The following is a 17,294-nucleotide window of genomic DNA, read 5'->3' as shown; positions in this document are numbered from 1 at the left end:
AATCTCCTCAGGATGAATTATATGTTTATAAGTGTGATGTCTTAAATTTGAGAAATAATTGTCTAGACACAAAATAGTATCTCTGCTATTAAAAAAAGACCCAAAATTAACTCAGATTTAAATGTATTATTTGTCCTATGTGTTTAGCGAAAATAAATCTCTCACTAAGAAATATGATAATCCCTTAAAAATTTCTAGATGGCTTTCATATACATTGTCTCATGTGGTGTTCAAAATACCTCTGCTGAATATTACTCATCAATTTACTAGAAAGCCAAGACTTACCCCTAATTCTCCTGTCTCTTAGAGCACTTCTATTTCCAATATGCCATGGAGTCAGAATTTCATCCCATTCCACGAAGTCAGAATTGCTCTCATCCATAGTCAGAAAATTTTTCTTCCTCAAAAATGGTCCACCCAAAGGAAGCCGCCTTCTTCAGCCCCAGCCACGTAGAAAAGCTTTATTTTCTAAGTCCCTCCTTGACTGTCTCTTGAAGGATATTAGCTCAGGAGAAAGAGCTGATTCCAAGGTCTCCTGTGCAATGGGACAGATGCCTGGCTCTGGTTTTTCAAGGGTAACACCAGAGGTGGATCTCCCATCCACATGACTTGCTCCTATGGATGGTACCCCCTGTGGTGCTTTTGTACTTTTCACAGACAAGCTATGTTGCCACTTGTGAGATAAACAAGATCAAACATGGCGTGTGCATTACTCCTTGTCACTTTCGATCAAGGATGCCAGGTCACAGAGTGGTGGGATAAATTCACATAGCTTAATGGAGCATAACCGCCACTTATTCTAAACACAAACATACACAGCTGCCATTTGTGACCCAAGGGTTTACTAGCAGATCAGTGGCTGCACATCTAGAAACCCCTTATGACTTTTTGAGCCAGCAGGAGTATAGTCATTGTGAGGAAAAAAATAGAGGAAAATATAGTATGAAATCAAAGAAATGGCTTTCTTTAAATCATTTATGCAAAACAAAACATAAATGTGCTATTGGCTGCAGATTAACTTTTTATCCTCAGAGACCTTTTAAAAAATCTATACTGAAATTAACTTTGAAAACAGATAGTGAGTGGTTTTATATAACTGCTTTAAGCATAGAGGATTATGTTAATATGTAATCTGTTGTTTATTTCTAGGCATGACTGGGATCCTCCAGACAGAAAAGTGGACACGAGAAAATTTCGTTCTGAGCCAAGGAGTATTTTTGAATATGAACCCGGGAAGTCATCAATTCTGCAGCATGAAAGACCAGTAAGCACTTGTCATTGAACAGAACGCCCGTCCTCTAGGCTTCCTGGGTTCCCAAATAAACCTGAATTTCATATCGTTTAGAATTTTTTATCCCAAAGGTAATTTATTTATTTGGCATTACTTAGAAATCATGTTTATTTTGTATCACGATCTGTGCGTCTTGTCTCAGAATTGAAGATGCACTCTTTACTATATTGTCCCTACCGACTAAATATAGGACTCATTTGTATGTAACTATGGCTGTGCCTAATTATGGCCCTGAGTCTAATTAAAAAGAGCAAAAAAGAACACTCATAAATGCAACATTTAATTGCTAGTCTGCATTGCTAGTAAGAAAAATCATTCATTAATCTTTCTGATACAAATGGACCCAGGCAGTTCTATCCTTTGGTTTCCATACTGGTTGCTTAATATTTCTTTTGGGGAAATTTTCCAAATGCCTTTTTTATAACAAGTTGTTTTAATGGATTCTTATTAAATCCCCCTCAGGTTACCAAGCCTCAAGCTTCCTGATTGATTGTCAATCTAATGGATCAAGATTATATTTAATTTTGCAGTATTTTTTCCAATTATTTAATTATATGCAAACGAAAAGATATATAAACTTGAAAGTAACCACTTGCCTCCTCAAAGTGCAATTGAACACATAGGTTCTTCCTTGGCCCTCTGTTTTTAGTCCCCAGTCCCTTCTGAATCCTTTGCTTTCCCTCCTAAATCAGTACCCCCAGGATCTCTTTGAAATGCTATAATTTCTCTGTATCACCAGCAAAACCTGCTTCTAGAGAAACAATTGATGTTATTTGCAATTTCCTCTCATCCTTATCTTTAGAGGATGTTAGGTGTCAGTGAACAGGAAAAAGAATTTTCTTTATTAGCTCCCTTAAGAGTATCCAAGAAACCACATTATTACATATAATGCAAGGCCAGCCCTGAAATCTGATCAGAAACCCTGGCCTCACCACGCCCAACATGAGTGTCCTTGATTTAGTTTTTGAAACCCTGTATTTATGGTTATGTTCTTGAGAAACATGTTCAAAAACTTTATAATCACATAATTCATACATGATATTTATCTAAGCCTTCTTTGCCTTTCTTCAAAAAACTCAGATCTTTTAGAGTAACAAGACTTCACCAGAAAAAAATGAAAGAAAAAAAGAAGAAACACCACTGATTTGCAGGCTCCAATGCAAACTTATAACTCATTTACTAGGTTATTTGATTGAATATCATGATACCTTGAAATTTCTAGGATGAGAATTGAGTGAAACATGATGTCACTATTGCATACAATCAAAAATAGCAAAATAATTTTGCAAAATAGTAAGTCTCAGATTTAAGTGTAAATAACAAAACTTTACTGATCATCTTACCAATTTATGAGGCTCTTAGGATGACAAACCTTGTAATTATCTTGGAACGCTTTTAGCTGTGGTGTCAGGAAACAGCATTGATTTTAGAAGCTTTCCCATCAGGATGTTTTTATTATTTACTCATTCAACAAAATTAATTGAGCACCAACTATATGCCAGCCATTCTGTTAGGTGCTAGGGGCACAGTAGTGAACCAGACACAGACTCTACCTTAAGGAACTTCGAGTCTATCCTTTAATGGATACGCAGAGCTAGATCTGCATTTGTGTGAAGAGACAACCTCCTTGTGGTTAAGATGGAGGCACATCTAAGGAATCCTTCCTTTGCCCCCTCAGGAGCTCATTCCTGGGCCCTGTCATTATGACTGAAATTCCCACATTACTCATGTCTTTGCGTTAAAGCTTTGAAGGCTCCTAGTTTAAAAACAGCAATAATAACAATAACCATAGTTGTAGATCTTTATCAAGCACTGACTATGTGCCAGGCCCTGTAATTAGTAATTTATGCCGTATCTCACGTGATGATCCCAACGACCGTATGAAGTAGAAAATGGCATTCCCATTTTACAGCTGGAGAACCTAAGCACAGATTAGGAAACCTTGCCCAGGTTCACATAGCTGGTGGTGGGTGCTGGACTTAGGAGCTGAGCCCAGGCCAACTCAAGCCTGGTGCACTTAACGACAACTATACTGCCACACCACCAGGATTAGCTGAGTAGGAAACACATTTAGCTAGTAGTCATTATCACCTTAATTAGTTTATTTGATTTTTTTATTATTTTGCAGTGTAAATTAGTTTATTTGCTAAGTTATAATAAATTACTGTACTTGATTTACTTTACCAGAAGCCTGTGCCCTAAGTAGTTAAGACATAAGAACAGTATACTTAACTAATTCTAAGAATATGAAGATCTGGAACACTGGTACTGCTGGAGATTTGGGTCTGGATGGGCCTCTGTAGCCACAGGAAAAGAGAAATGGAGGGAACTTAGAAACTTGGAAGGAAATAAGAATGCATATCTTATGGACAAATAGAAAGAACCAAAACTTTTATCCCTCCTAAACAGTTTTGCTGATGGCCAGCCTTATGCAAAAGGATTTGAGCTAGTCATCTGTATCATTTTGGCCAGGCTTTTTATTTTAGGACTAGGCTATTATTTTTTTATTTATTTTCATCAACCCTGAATTCATTCTGATTGCCTCTGTAAATCAGGAAAAAACAAAGGGCTAAGTGTATGGTGGTGTTGCAGAGACTGGCTTTATGTTGATATCGTTTAAATAAGATTCTGGAGTGTGTTGAACACACAAGGTGTAGAGGATGAAGAGCAGGTTTGCTAAATGAGAGTGATGTAACAGCAAATGGACAACACTTAACAATTTCAAGGTTTTATGAACGTGCTCTCCTGTCTTACTCCAAGATCGTTTGTGAGCATTCCCTTGCTCTTTTCAGTTTAGTTTTTGTGAATTATACACAACAGTTAGGTAATTCTCTGTTGCTCTTTTGAATTCTTAGATGACTGTGTCATCTGCCTGGTTTTCCCAAATGTCATTTTGGATTCCTCTCTCCCAGTGATCTCAAAGTCCTGTCCCCTAGGAGATCCCCTGCCACTCCTCTCTTCTGGTCCACAATCATCCATTGTCCGGATTACGACAGCCACCCGATTATTTTCCCTAATTCTCCAATCTGGTCTCCACACCACAGCTAAGGCAATCTTTACAAAATCTTTATAAAACCTCCTGCTCAAAACTTTCTCCTGGCTCTCAAGTATTCTTAGAGCAAAATCCAAATTCCTTAATTTACAAAAAACCTAATGTTTTAGCCCCACTGACCTCTCCAGCCTCATGTCTGTTCCCATCCTTCCTGCCTCACTGACTGTGCTCCAGCTATGCTGAGAGCTTTCAGTTCCTTCCTTCCTGGACCTTTGCGCAGCTTGTTCCCTCTGCCAGGAAAGCTCTCTCCACCACCTCCCTCTTCACATGGAAAATCCCATCTCATCCTCAGCCTCGTCTCACTTCCCCCGGGCAGCATCCCTGACTCCTGGACAAGAAGTGTGAAGCTCCCCCTGCTGTGAGCGCGTAGCACCCTGCATTCCCCCCTCACCACACTGAATTGTAATGGCCTGTTTACTTGTCTGTGTCCCTCACTAGACTTTAGGCTCCTTGAAGGCAGGGACCATGTCTGGTGCACCAGTTGTATCCACAGCACCTAGCACAATGCCTGGCACATGGTAGGTGTTAAGTGAATACTCACTCAATTCATAAGCACGTGAATGAATATAGGTTTTACCCTTGCAGGTAGTAGGTAAAGTTGGTGAGACTGAATCCCTGTTCTGTTGCTTATCCATGAAGTCTATACATTTCTAGTGACAAAAGTCACAGTGGGTACCCCACACGAGGGATCTGACACACTGCTATTAGTAACTGTGGTTCACTAATTCTGTGGTTCCCTGGGGTACAAGGAGGGTAGAGAAGGCAGTACTATTTGAATAAAAGTCCTCCCCCAGACTCTGCCCAAAAGGATCTCCTTCATCCTTAGGAATCAATGGAATACGCATTTACATTCTTTAACAGGAACTGCAAAAAAATGAACGCAGTTTTTTGAAGTACATAGATATTTGTTTGACTATAAATTTAGAAATGTTGATCAAATGGGCCTAATGTTTGATCTACAAAGTACTTTGCAATCACCAGGAATTTATCTTTAACTGACTTGAACCACAATTTATTCCATGAGACAATCATACAAACTCTCTGCTGGGATTATGTTAATAAAAACTTTACATCCCATCTGGATTGGATGTGATTATAGGTGAGCCAAATTAAAATAAAATAAAAATACATTTAAATACAGCACTTATTTAAGATCTCTCTATGCTTCAGAAAATAGAAGATAATATGAAGAGGTCACCTTTCTCTACATTAACTAAACCAGCACATAATGGTACAAACAGAAAGAAATAATCATTGAAAACACTGTGCAGAGTTGAAATGCAATTTAAATCCTCAGCGAACTTAAGCTTCGTTAACAGTGAAGATTGTCACTCAAAGCTTAAGCTATAAAAGTTTTGGGAGTTTCATCTGATGGTTTAGATGGTTAGACCATAAAGAATTACTCCAACTGACAATGTGTATAGCATTTATTGTGGAACCACAATAAATATAAAACATAGTAGCCAATGCCATTCAAGCTTAAAAATCTAATGGGCGTAAATTTTAAAGAACCAAATGAGGTTGACACTTCTTTTTGTTTGGAACAACATATAGAAATTGCATGCCTGCAATGAGTATACTGACAACAGTAGAATTTTTATAACCTGAAAAGCAACTAAATGCTTTTAAACTGTAGAAAACAAGAACTTTAAAAGTTGTTCACCCCAGGCTGCCTTTAAATAAGAATCGTGTGTGATTTATAATTTTAGATTTTCTTAAGCACCTCTTCTTGCACTGATGACACGTTAGTTTTAAGCACAGGTTTGCTGGGTTTTTCAAAATGAGAAGAGACCAAAAGAGGTGAGAAAGATGCACAGCAGACTCTCTGCTCTTTTGTTGTCTTTTATAAGCAAATAGAGCAAAGCGTGATCGTGCTTCCTAAGTGAGTTTCTGAGTGTCAATATTCGTGTCGAACTTCAGTTGAACTTTCAAGTTACGCCTGGATAGTGTGGATTTAGTGAGATTATGAATGTGTACATATATGTCTGTGTCTGACCATCTGTATGTGTATCACTGACTGTTGTGAGGCCTCTGTGTATCTTAGCAGAAGATCCCGATTGCTACATCAGACATTTCATTGTTGCATGACTAAAGGGACTCAATAGGTCAAGCCCAGCAAAGGGAAAATTCTGGTTCTGCTGCTTACCATTTCTTTACCACAAAGGGTCTGCTGAAGCCTGTGCCTTTCATTAAGTTCCAAAGTTATAGCTAATTACCAAAGATTGTTTGGGGCCTTTTCTCTGCTAATTTCTATTGGCATGGATTCTAGAGAGCTGCCCATTGAGACTATAAATTGAAATTTTCCTTCTTCTTTTTTTTTTTTTTTTTGCTGAGGAAGATTCACCCTGAACTAACATCTGTTGCCAGTCTTCCTCTTTTTGTTTGAGGAAGATTGGCCCTGAGCTAACCCCTGTGCCAGTCTTCCTCTATTTTGTATGTGGGTCACCGCCACAGCATGGCTGACGAGTGGTGTAGGTCCACGCCTGGGATCTGAACCCACAAACCCAGACCGCTGAAGCTAAGCACGCAGAATTTTAACCACTTGGCCATGGGGCCGGCCCCTATAAACTGAATTTTTAATCTGCAAAATCATAATTCGTGGAAAATTGCCATGCTCAGGATGGTGCAGGATGATAGATATTCTGCTCCCTTAGTCATATTCTTTCATAGAAATATATCTCTATAAATCAGAATTACATATTTATAAATATATATATTTACTTATATACTTTCTTAAGGTGGAAGTCAAAGTGAAGTTGCAACCACTGGCAAATATAATTATTTGTTTAGTAAATTTGCTGCCCTCTACTGTTCAAATGTTTTTTAAACAAATTTGTTTCCTCTAAGAGAAGTTTCTCTCTCCTTTTAGCAAAACAAAGCACAGCACTTGAAAGCAGAGATTATAAAATCAAGAATTAATAATATTATTAAGTAAGTAACATTAGAAACAACAAAATTTGAAAGAGCCAAATGTTAGTTTTCCTGTGGAAGAAGTATAGGCCTCTATAGATAGAATGAAATTTACTGGAAAATTCTCTCTAGTGTCAATTACCCTAAAAATCAGCTCCAGTTGAACTATTCCATGAAATAGTTATATGCTGCAGCTATTATCGACATGATAATTGGAGAAAAACAATATTTTACTAATATCAAAGTCTCAATGAGTACTTTTGCATTACTGGATCAAATATAAATTGAATCGAGTTTTTATTAAACAGAAAATGGTAAATTAGTTACCAGAATATTTTCTTTCTATCAATTTCACTGTTACTTCTGAAATTTAAACCAAATATGATAGTGGCATAAATAAGAGGAAATATCTGCAGATTCCTGCAACATTTCCCATAGTAATTACAGGATGTCCTCCATAATATTATAATAGTAAAGCAAAATAATATTTTCAAGGAAAGAAAAGAACAGACAACCTCAATACCAGGACACCATCGTGGTCTTTTGTGTATGTGTGTGTTTTCTTCCTGTGCTTGTCCAGACACAGGCTTTGTGATACCATTGTAACTATTGTGCAAGCACATGGTCATATTCTGCTTTTATTGTGCAGCATCTCATTATATACATTGCCCAGGGTTACTACACGATCTTTATCATTATGATCACCACATATTTTGGATAACTTGGGCCCTTTTACTATGTTGTTATGATGTCTCAAATATTTCTATCACTGTCTGCAGCTACCATTATAATCTCATATTATAAAATATTGAAATAAAAAGCACATCTCTAAAAATACTTTGGATATAACTGATTATTAAATACAGACTGTGTATTATTAACAGAACTATTGAGAATGCAAAAAGTCAATAAAACGCTTGGACAAGCTAATGTCAAATAATGGCTTTTGTGTGCATATAGAATATCTCAAAGCACCCAGTATTGCAAAGAATATATCCTGTCATGGCCAGGGTGAATGGCTTCTGGGAACTAGAAGCCTTCTTTTTTTTCCTAACTTAAATTCTACTGTTCAATTGCACCATGTTTAATTAGTGTCATGTAACAAATTATCAAAGAAGTAATAACCCATATGGAGTAGTTTAAGCATCCGTTTTTAATACAAAACCAACAGCCTGAATCAATCTGGTCAGGCCCGTATTATTTGAAAGTGTTAAGGATATCGCTGGGTAAAGTGAATGCTCCATATCTGTTTTTTCTGTTACTAAAGCAATTGTATGTATTTTCTCAAACCATTTATATTAACACTCTTAGTTTTTCTATCTTAAATACAATATTCAGAAGCCACCGGAGGGGAGCATGTCAGTTATAAAAGTGGGCTTTTTCTCTAAATTACAGTGTCAACCAAACCAGGGTGGGATTTTTCTCCCTCATCCTCTCCCCAACCCTTAGCCAACCTCAGTACTGCAAAAAACTCTCCCCAAATCCACCTCTCTAGCTCAAGGTAAACAGGTAGGAGATGATATTTGGGGTATCTCATAAAATATGATCTTTCTTCACTTTCCGAGAGGCTTCTTGTCTTCACATCTTTTTGGTGGTCCAGACCATTCCTAAGCTATCTGCCCCCGCCCCAGGGATATTTTACTTTTCCAGAACGTTTCCTCCTGCCTTGCCTGAGGCAGAGCACAAAGCGCTGCCAGCTGGTGCCCTGTCGATTCCATTAAGAACCTCTATCTAATGAATCAGTTTTTCCTTCGCCCCTCTTTCTTACAGCCCCCTCTCCCAACAACTCTGACACCTGTTCCAAGGGAAGCTGGCCGGAAGCCTATTTCTATCCCACCACATGGAGAAGTAACTGGTAGCCCCTCCCCTCCGCCCAGGACTGGCTTCCCCACACCAAGCCTGAGCACCCCGGCTCTCTCTCCCATCTGGGTGAGCTCCTTCCTTCTTTAACTTACTGAATGCCTGTTGGGATGTTGAGGTATAGCCCTTGTTCTCCAGAGGCTAAGAAAACAATCAGAAGCTGGCTACTCACCCCCACCCCCACCTTGCTGCCCCTTTCTTTCTCACCAAGACCCCAGGTTCTTAATGCCAATCGACCCCTAACAGCCTCCCAGCACCTCTCACTCCTCTGCCCACTTTGTATCTCTTCCCACCTTACCCTCCCCTGGCTCTCGATATGCCTGCACCTGAGCAAACTGTCTGCAGACTGCAGACAGCAGACTTACGTGCTGGGACCCATGAGGGCAGGGGCGATGGAGCGACTCACCCAGGAGAGCCACTTGGTGACTGAATTGAGCCTATTTTAATACGCTGGTGTGCCATCAATGCTCATTCTTGCTGCCACAGAGAGTTTCTCATAGTTTATGCATCAAGCCAAGGAGAAAACTAGAAATGGCGGACAGAGGAAATAACTAGAGATCTAAGTGATGTCATCGAAGCTCATCTTCATATCCTAATTTAACTCATTTTACTTTACTCCCTCTGTTCTCTCCGGCTGAGATTTGTTGGATGAGAGTCGATGCATGTCTGTGTGTGAATGTGTGTGCGTGTTTTTCATGCCACACAGCATCTCCCTCACTTAGCTCAGTATGCCTTTTCCTTCCCTTTTCCTTCACATCTGCTCCAGACTGATCGCATAAATCCAGATGACATAGATTTAGAAAATGAGCCCTGGTATAAATTCTTTTCAGAACTGGAGTTTGGACGCCCGGTAAGTGAGGCTAGACTATTAATGTAAGAAAATTAGGAGAATGTTGTTTGATTTATAAAACGTATTATCAGAAGAGATAGGTGTCATTTAGAGAATAAAAGTTGAGTGTGTACTAGATACACAAATTTGGTACACCTTGGCCCACATTCACGTCTGTACCAAATGCTCAGACACCTCCCATATAGTTTTTCTTTACCACCAAATCATGCATTAGGATTACTTTGTATCTAAGCAAATTCAAAATGTCGAGATCGTTTTTGTCTTAGAATATTCAGACCATTATTACAGATTTATAGAAGATTTGTATTTGTTGACAGTCGTTTTGGTCTAGTTCAATCAGAAGAGCACCATCATGTTTATAATGATCATCATTACAATTATCATAACTCCCATTTGCTGAGGAATCACCAAGCACCTGGGCAGTGCTGGGTTCTGTGTTCGTTGTCTCAGTGAGTCCTCACGATGCCCCTCCAATAAGAAGAAGCCAGAGACCAGAGGCGTTAAGTAATTTGCCCAAGATAGTAGGTGGCAGAGTCAGAAGTTAAACCCAGTTAAATAAAGAAAAAACTCTGAGCAATTCCCACTATAATATACTGCCAGAATGTTCCCACTATACAATATCTCCTTTACTCTTAAGGATATAAGGAAAGGGAAAAATAAGGACACCCTGTAGACCTTGATTTCTAGTCTTACTAGTGAAAACTACCACAACATTTAGTCCCCAAACCCCCAGCAAAGGTGGACCTCACAAGAATTGCTTAGTCCATTTGGGATAAAGAGTTAACCCAAGCCTCAAATAACAATTTCCTTTATTAACTCAAGTTTTTGTTTGTTTGTTTTTTTGTGAGGAAGATTAGCCCTGAGCTAACGCCTGTTGCCAATCCTCCTTTTTTTTTTGCTGAGGAAGACTGGCCCTGGGCTAACATCCGTGCCCATCTTCCTCTGCTTTACATGGGACACAGCCACAGCGTGGCTAGATAAGCGGTGTGTAGGTCCATGCCTGGGATCCGAACCTGCAAACCCCAGGCCGCCAGAAGCAGAGCGCACGAACTTAACCAGTATGCCACTGGGCCAGCCCCTTAACTCAGGTTTTATGGGGGAACTCTATCTACCAACAGCAGTGCATTTGATGTGTGTCAGTCAACTTTTTTTTTTTTTTTTTTGCTGAGGAAGATTAGCCTTGAGCTAACATCTGTGCCAATCCTCCTCTATTTTGTATGTGGGTCACTGCCACAGCATGGCTGATGAATGGTGTAGGTCCATGCCCAGGATCTGAACCCATGACCGTGGGCTGCCAAAGCAGAACGTGCCAAACTTAACCACTATGCCACAGGGCTGGCCCCTCAACATACTTTTTATACTTTCACTGGTTCTTCTGAATTTTAAACTCTTAAAGAACATACCTATTACACTGCACAGAATTTTATTAAAAATCAGAGAGTACAGTCTTTTTTTTACCACATCATATACTGATCATATATTGTGTACTGGGTGGTTATGGTAGTCCCTTTCGTCCATTAAAATGCAAAGGAAACTTGGTTAGATTCATTATATCATATTGAACTGGATCAAAGTGACTGTACATGAATATAAATCAAAGAATTTTTCCTAGAATTTCCATACCTAATAGGAAGAATGTTTTCTCTCATTTTTCCCCTAATTTGTATCCAAGTATTCATATAAACACATTTTTTGTTTTAGAGGAAAAAAAATTCTCTAGCTTTATTTTGTATGTATTGTTATTGTTGATTAGACAGTTCATAGGGACTATACCAATTTCTGTTCTAAGCCTAAATTATCAGCATTTTCTGTAATCATTTTCAGCCACACATGGAAACTCACCAGCATGCTATCCACTTGCTCTTTAATGTTTCTTTAATATACCTTGCATTCCTCTGTGGCTAGAGACTAGGAGTGCTGATTTTGATTTGATGAAATGAGTTTATAAATGTACTAATCAGATCACTAGTAATTTTGCCCAGTGCTTGAGAATATTTACGAACGTTGCACTCTTCCTCCCAGGCTACCCCCATGTTGCTCCATTCATGTCACTCTTTATGTGTATCTGATGCTATCAGCACTCAATTTCTAACTGTTGTCACCTTTTCCACATGTTCATTCCTTGCTGCATTGATTCTCCTCATTCCATCTCTACACTTCTGCTTATGTGGTGCGTCTACACCCAGCCTCCTAAAAAGGCTCTGGACTATGTTCAAGATCATTCTTCTGGTGTTTCCAATGAGGTAAAAACAAATTACTCTCTCTTTCAGATTTTTCTTTTAGGAGCCGTTACTGTGATTCTGAACCTCCGTGCTTTAGAATTCACTAGAGTGTCTAAGCTGTTTTTGAAAATCTGTCTTTGCATCATTGTGTTGTATCCAGTATCATGGCTTGGAAGTCAATTATTCCAAAGTTGTTGGCTCTTGCTGAAATGTAGGTGAAGGATCATTCCAGCCATAACTGTCAGTGGAGCTCTTCAGTGTACTCCTGGCATCCAGGATTGTGATAATCTAAAATCAAATGTAGTAGTCTTAGTGCATCTGTTAACCACCTGTTTTGATGAGACAGAGTAAAACACTACCAGAAAGCTTCTCAGAGCCATTTTATCATCATGCTTGGAGGTGCAGCATGATGGTTTAGATTCTTAGATAATCAGATGTTTATGCCCCATGTATTCCTAAAATTTATTTTAATTCTTTCATTTTCCTAAAAACGATTTGTGGATTTTAGCATCAGATAAAATCAAGACTAGAACTGACAAATACGATTTGTGGATTTTAGCATCAGATAAAATCAAGACTAGAACTGACAAATAACCGGGACACATGTCACAACTTCCCATTTCTACACCCTTGACAGACATTACTAATCCTTCTCAATGCTGTAATCCAGGTAGCCACTATAATAGATTATCCCTGGCATATGAGATGAAATGCATTTGCCATCTTTATTTAGGAGTGTTCACAGCAATCTGCTAGGTAAGAAAATTTATGCCAGGCAATGCAAAATTTTATTTGAATTTGTCAAAGAGAATATGAAAAAGGCAAAAACAATCCAGACTCAAAAGCTTTTTATCCTGCTCTCTACAAAGAGAAATAAAATTATTTTGGAAAGCAGATTTAGGACTCATTGGTAGGCACAAGCAAAAGTGACAGTTTTGCTAAATATCAGCTATATAAAAAGCCTCCTTATGGAAATCCTTAAAATCAGCTAGGATGGGAGCAAAGTGAATAAACTGGTTTTTACAGTAGTTTTTGCACAGTAGTTGCTCTGTGGGCCTATGTCAATACAAGAAACATTTAATAAATATTTTATTTTCATTGAAAAGTCTTAACTCTGCTAAATGTATGCAACTATAAAATAAAACTAGTAGGAGGCCTATCCTGCAAGAAGTACTACTGACACATGGTAGTGACAACTGGAATTGCAGGCACAGTCTCAGGAGAAAATACCCAAATTTCTGGAGTTTCAATTTGCAATTCCAAATTATTTCCCCTGAGGTATGCATCAGAGTGTATATTAGAACAAAGAAGTGATTGAAATATTTACATATTAAATAAAAAGTAAAATAGAGTAATCAGGAACATTCTGGGGTATTGAATGCAGTCATTTCCAAAGGGTTGTGTTTTGTAGACAGGCATATAATCTGAAGAAAATCAAATACAACAAGCAATTCTATTCTGTGTATTATGTTACCTTCACATCTGAAGAAAGGGTATTATTTTAACATATGAACAACACAAGAATTTACTTTGGAATTCAATTTGGTCAGATATTTTGGTCAGATATTCCTAGGATGTTTTTAAGGCGGCTGTTTCATTGAAAACTGAAATGGAATTTAGAGATCACCATGTCCAACTCATTCATTTTTAAGTCAAGAAAAGTAGAGCCCAATAATTTGAAGAAATATATCCAAAATCACGGGGTAAGATGAAGACAAATTAAGAGTAAAACACAGACCTCTCAACCTTGCCTTCAGTGCTATTTCCTTCATACTATACTTCTTAGCACTTTCAAGAGATGTATTTAGAGCTTAAATCTTTTAGAAACAAATTATTTACTTAATACTATTCCATATTAACTATTGATTTCTGTGAAATAAGTTCCTATAATTAACATTACACAATAATTCTTGGGCTAAGAATAGTAGAAACAATTCTATATACTCTGTGATGTTATGGTAGTGGCAAAAAAATCACATAAAAAAGTGCTTTGCTGATGGTTAAACTGACTTGCTATTATCTCTTCGAGATTGAGAGGGTGTTGTACTCCCTAGTAGCATATTAACTACTTTATTAATTTCACATCATGGTTTTTCAGAGTGTAAAAAAATACTCTGATAAGGTTCTGGATTCTGTCTTTAAAAACCTTATGGAAAACATTTCTCGTAAAATTTGTAATTGATTAGACATGACCTTAGCTACCGTTTATCAGGTGCCTAATATATGCCATGAATAACATATTTTTAATCCATAAATATGACTGAGAAACTGGCCTTAATGAAGAACAAGTAAGACTTTTTAAGCAAAGTTTAATCACATGATCACTTAGCAGAAAAAGTCATACTTTATTAAGATGACCTTCCTTTAGGTGTGTTAAAATAAGTGATAATATGTAAATACTCAGTAGATCACAATAAGTAAAATAGGTTACCTCATTTCTGGAGACAATTTCCATTCCAGGATGAGTACCATTCATATAACTATCCTACAAGTTTTTCTCTCAGTCATCTTTCTAGACTTTTTACCGTTTCCTTATAATTTAATACTGAACCTTTTCCTTTGAGTATACACAAAATCACAGAACTGGTTTCAGTTTATTTTGGATTGTGGAAACCAGCACAAGGAGGAATAGTTGTAGTTTCTCAGCCAAAGTCTAAAATACAATTAATTTATCAGTGTAGAGCCTTCTCTTATACCACGTTTTCATATTACAATATTGTTTAGGCTCATCCCAAGCTGGCGATTCAAAATTTCTGTTCACTCTAAGGGTGTTCTAAGGGTGTTCTGGTATTGACACTTTTTGTGGATCAACTGTGGTTTGCGGTTGGGTGTCCCGCGAAAGCCGTGATCCACACAGATGGCAATGCTCTGAGGCTCTTTGGTGCTGCTCCTCTGCAAACATGTAGGACTAATATTTCTAAATTGGAATATAATTATCTGGTTTTATTTATTTACTTGTTTGCCTTCCTTCTTATTTAGTATTTATTTTTCTACCGTTCCAGTGTCCAATTCAGATTTCAGCAAGTTAAAATAATCACGTAAACTTATGAGATTAGCAGACCAAATTTTTTTTCTAATTTTATATTTGCTAAGAATTTAGGAATCTAAATATTTTCTAGGAACTAAAAATATTAGAAGATGCTTTTCTGTTTGAAAGGGGGGAAAATATTCTCTTGCAGAGAGACACTTTTGTTTATTTCTGGGCAAGATTCCATTCTCATTCAGTAAGATGGAATTAAATGAAAATATTAGTTAAATTAACTGAAAAAATTAGAAGCAATTTTAGAGTTATGCATAAGGGGGCTTGTCAGACTGATCTACATAAAGAATCTCAAAATCCTGTACTCATAGTTTAATTGGTTAATTGGTGCTAATTTACAAATAGAAAATAAAGTTATAGAAGTAGTTTTAAAAGTGTGGTTTAATTTCCACTAAGCAGGTTTTTAATACTCCGGTAAAATATTTCTGTGTGATAGAAACTTAAGATGAAATTTGTCGAATTCTGCCTTTCTGGTTGACATTCTTAAACTTTTATATGAACAAACATTTCAGACTAGAGTTTTGGTTCTTCATCAGACCAAATTTCGGGATGAAGAAATTGATCATCAGCCATGACCTAACCAAGACTGTAGATACACAGTCGTCTAGATATATACATTTGTCTACATTTCCCTATACATTCTGGACATTGTGCCACAGTTACTTACATCTTGCAGCGTCATCTCAGATATTCAAGAGCTCAATACTGATCCTCTCTTGCCCGTTAGATATTTCAGCAATTATTCCAGTAGATGGTGCTGGGAAGTGAAAAAGTCATAGCTAACATTTTTGCTTAATATCTGTTTTATTGTACTGTTCAGAATGAAGGAGTATGAAAATGGTGTGCACAATAAGCATTTGGAATTATTTATCAACTTGTGTTATCTATTTTTCTTTGTTTCTACAACCATAGACAACTGAGAGTTGGTTTTCTGACAAAAAATATTAAAAATCCGCTTTTTTAAAAGAAGGTTACATTTTGGTTCATTGAATCATTTATTTGAAACTAACCGTGACCTTAACTAATTTGAAAGATATTAATCTGTACCTGATTTAAGTGCCAGGTAGTTTAGTTTAATTTCAAACCAAATTCTGTGGTTTTTATTAAAATGTCATGTCTATGTGGACAGATGAAATGTGTCTCAAGTTCTGCTTAAATTTTATGTTTTAAAGATAACACTTGGCAACACAACAAAAAAATGTACAAAGAAGGTTTATGATTCATAAATATTGAAGATGACTACAAATATTTTTTTTAAACATCAAACCATTCCTTGATGTAGGAAGTCTATTTTCCTCCATGAAAGAGTGGTTATTGATTTTTCTTTCTTCCCCCAGGCAACGTTTGGGTTGTGGATAATTTGAGTTACACAGAGAAATACAGTGCAATATATTAGAAGAGAAACTAGATAGAAAGAAAGTAGAAATCAGATTACATGATTTCTCTTTGGGAAGACATTTTATGATCACAAATGGTATTTTTAATCTCAATTTTGATAATATTTTTTTTAGGATACCTAATTTAATGCCCATGGACAAATGAAATTTTGCTATCATAAAAATTTTCATGGAACTATTCTTCTATTTTAACAGGCCTCCTTGTATCAATCCTCTATAGACAGAAGCCTGGAAAGACCCACTAGGTAAGAATCTCATTACATTATGCAACCAGAATATTCTCTACCAGTGGTTACTTTTTCAATAGTAATACTATTCAGTAAAATAATAATGAGGATTATGTTATCACTCACTTTTAGTTTAAGCACCATACTCTATGAATTGCTTTATTTTGTTTCTGCATCATTTTATATGATCATATTCAAGAATTTATAAAAATTAAGGGAAATAATTTTGGTTTCCTTTATAGACTGAGAAATTCTTCCCTTCCCTTGTCTCCTCTAGACTCAGTTTTCTTTTCTTTAAAGGGGATTATAAACATCTAATTTTCACTATTGTGAGCTGGCATTTAAGGTAATATATTTGAAAAAATTTTTATAAATTATAAAACATCTTCTAAATTATGTTCTACACATATTTCTTCGTTATACTCTGACCACACAAATCAGAATT

At 37.0% G+C, this 17,294-nt stretch overlaps 1 protein-coding gene across 20 annotated transcripts in view; it reads left to right on the top strand.

The window, feature by feature from the left end:
* Positions 1-17,294, top strand: part of SORBS2 (sorbin and SH3 domain containing 2) — a 221,056-nt gene that overhangs the window by 158,204 nt on the left and 45,558 nt on the right. For 9 of the 20 annotated variants that reach the window (XM_014786268.2, XM_014786267.2, XM_014786269.2 and 6 more), the window contains 5 exons: positions 1,150-1,264; positions 9,024-9,182; positions 9,880-9,963; positions 12,150-12,206; positions 16,818-16,867. In XM_014786268.2, the coding sequence (XP_014641754.1) occupies positions 1,150-1,264; positions 9,024-9,182; positions 9,880-9,963; positions 12,150-12,206; positions 16,818-16,867 (465 nt within the window). The remainder of the gene's footprint in view (positions 1-1,149; positions 1,265-9,023; positions 9,183-9,879; positions 9,964-12,149; positions 12,207-16,817; positions 16,868-17,294) is intronic. The other 11 variants (XM_087418382.1, XM_087418381.1, XM_087418380.1 and 8 more) reach the window with 3 other exon arrangements.

This window comes from Ceratotherium simum, chromosome 28, assembly GCF_057802395.1.
Source record: "Ceratotherium simum simum isolate JZ-2026a chromosome 28, ASM5780239v1, whole genome shotgun sequence".
NCBI lineage: Eukaryota > Metazoa > Chordata > Mammalia > Perissodactyla > Rhinocerotidae > Ceratotherium > Ceratotherium simum.
The sequence above is the reverse complement of the archived record's forward strand: the minus strand, read 5'-3'. Positions and strand labels throughout refer to the sequence as shown.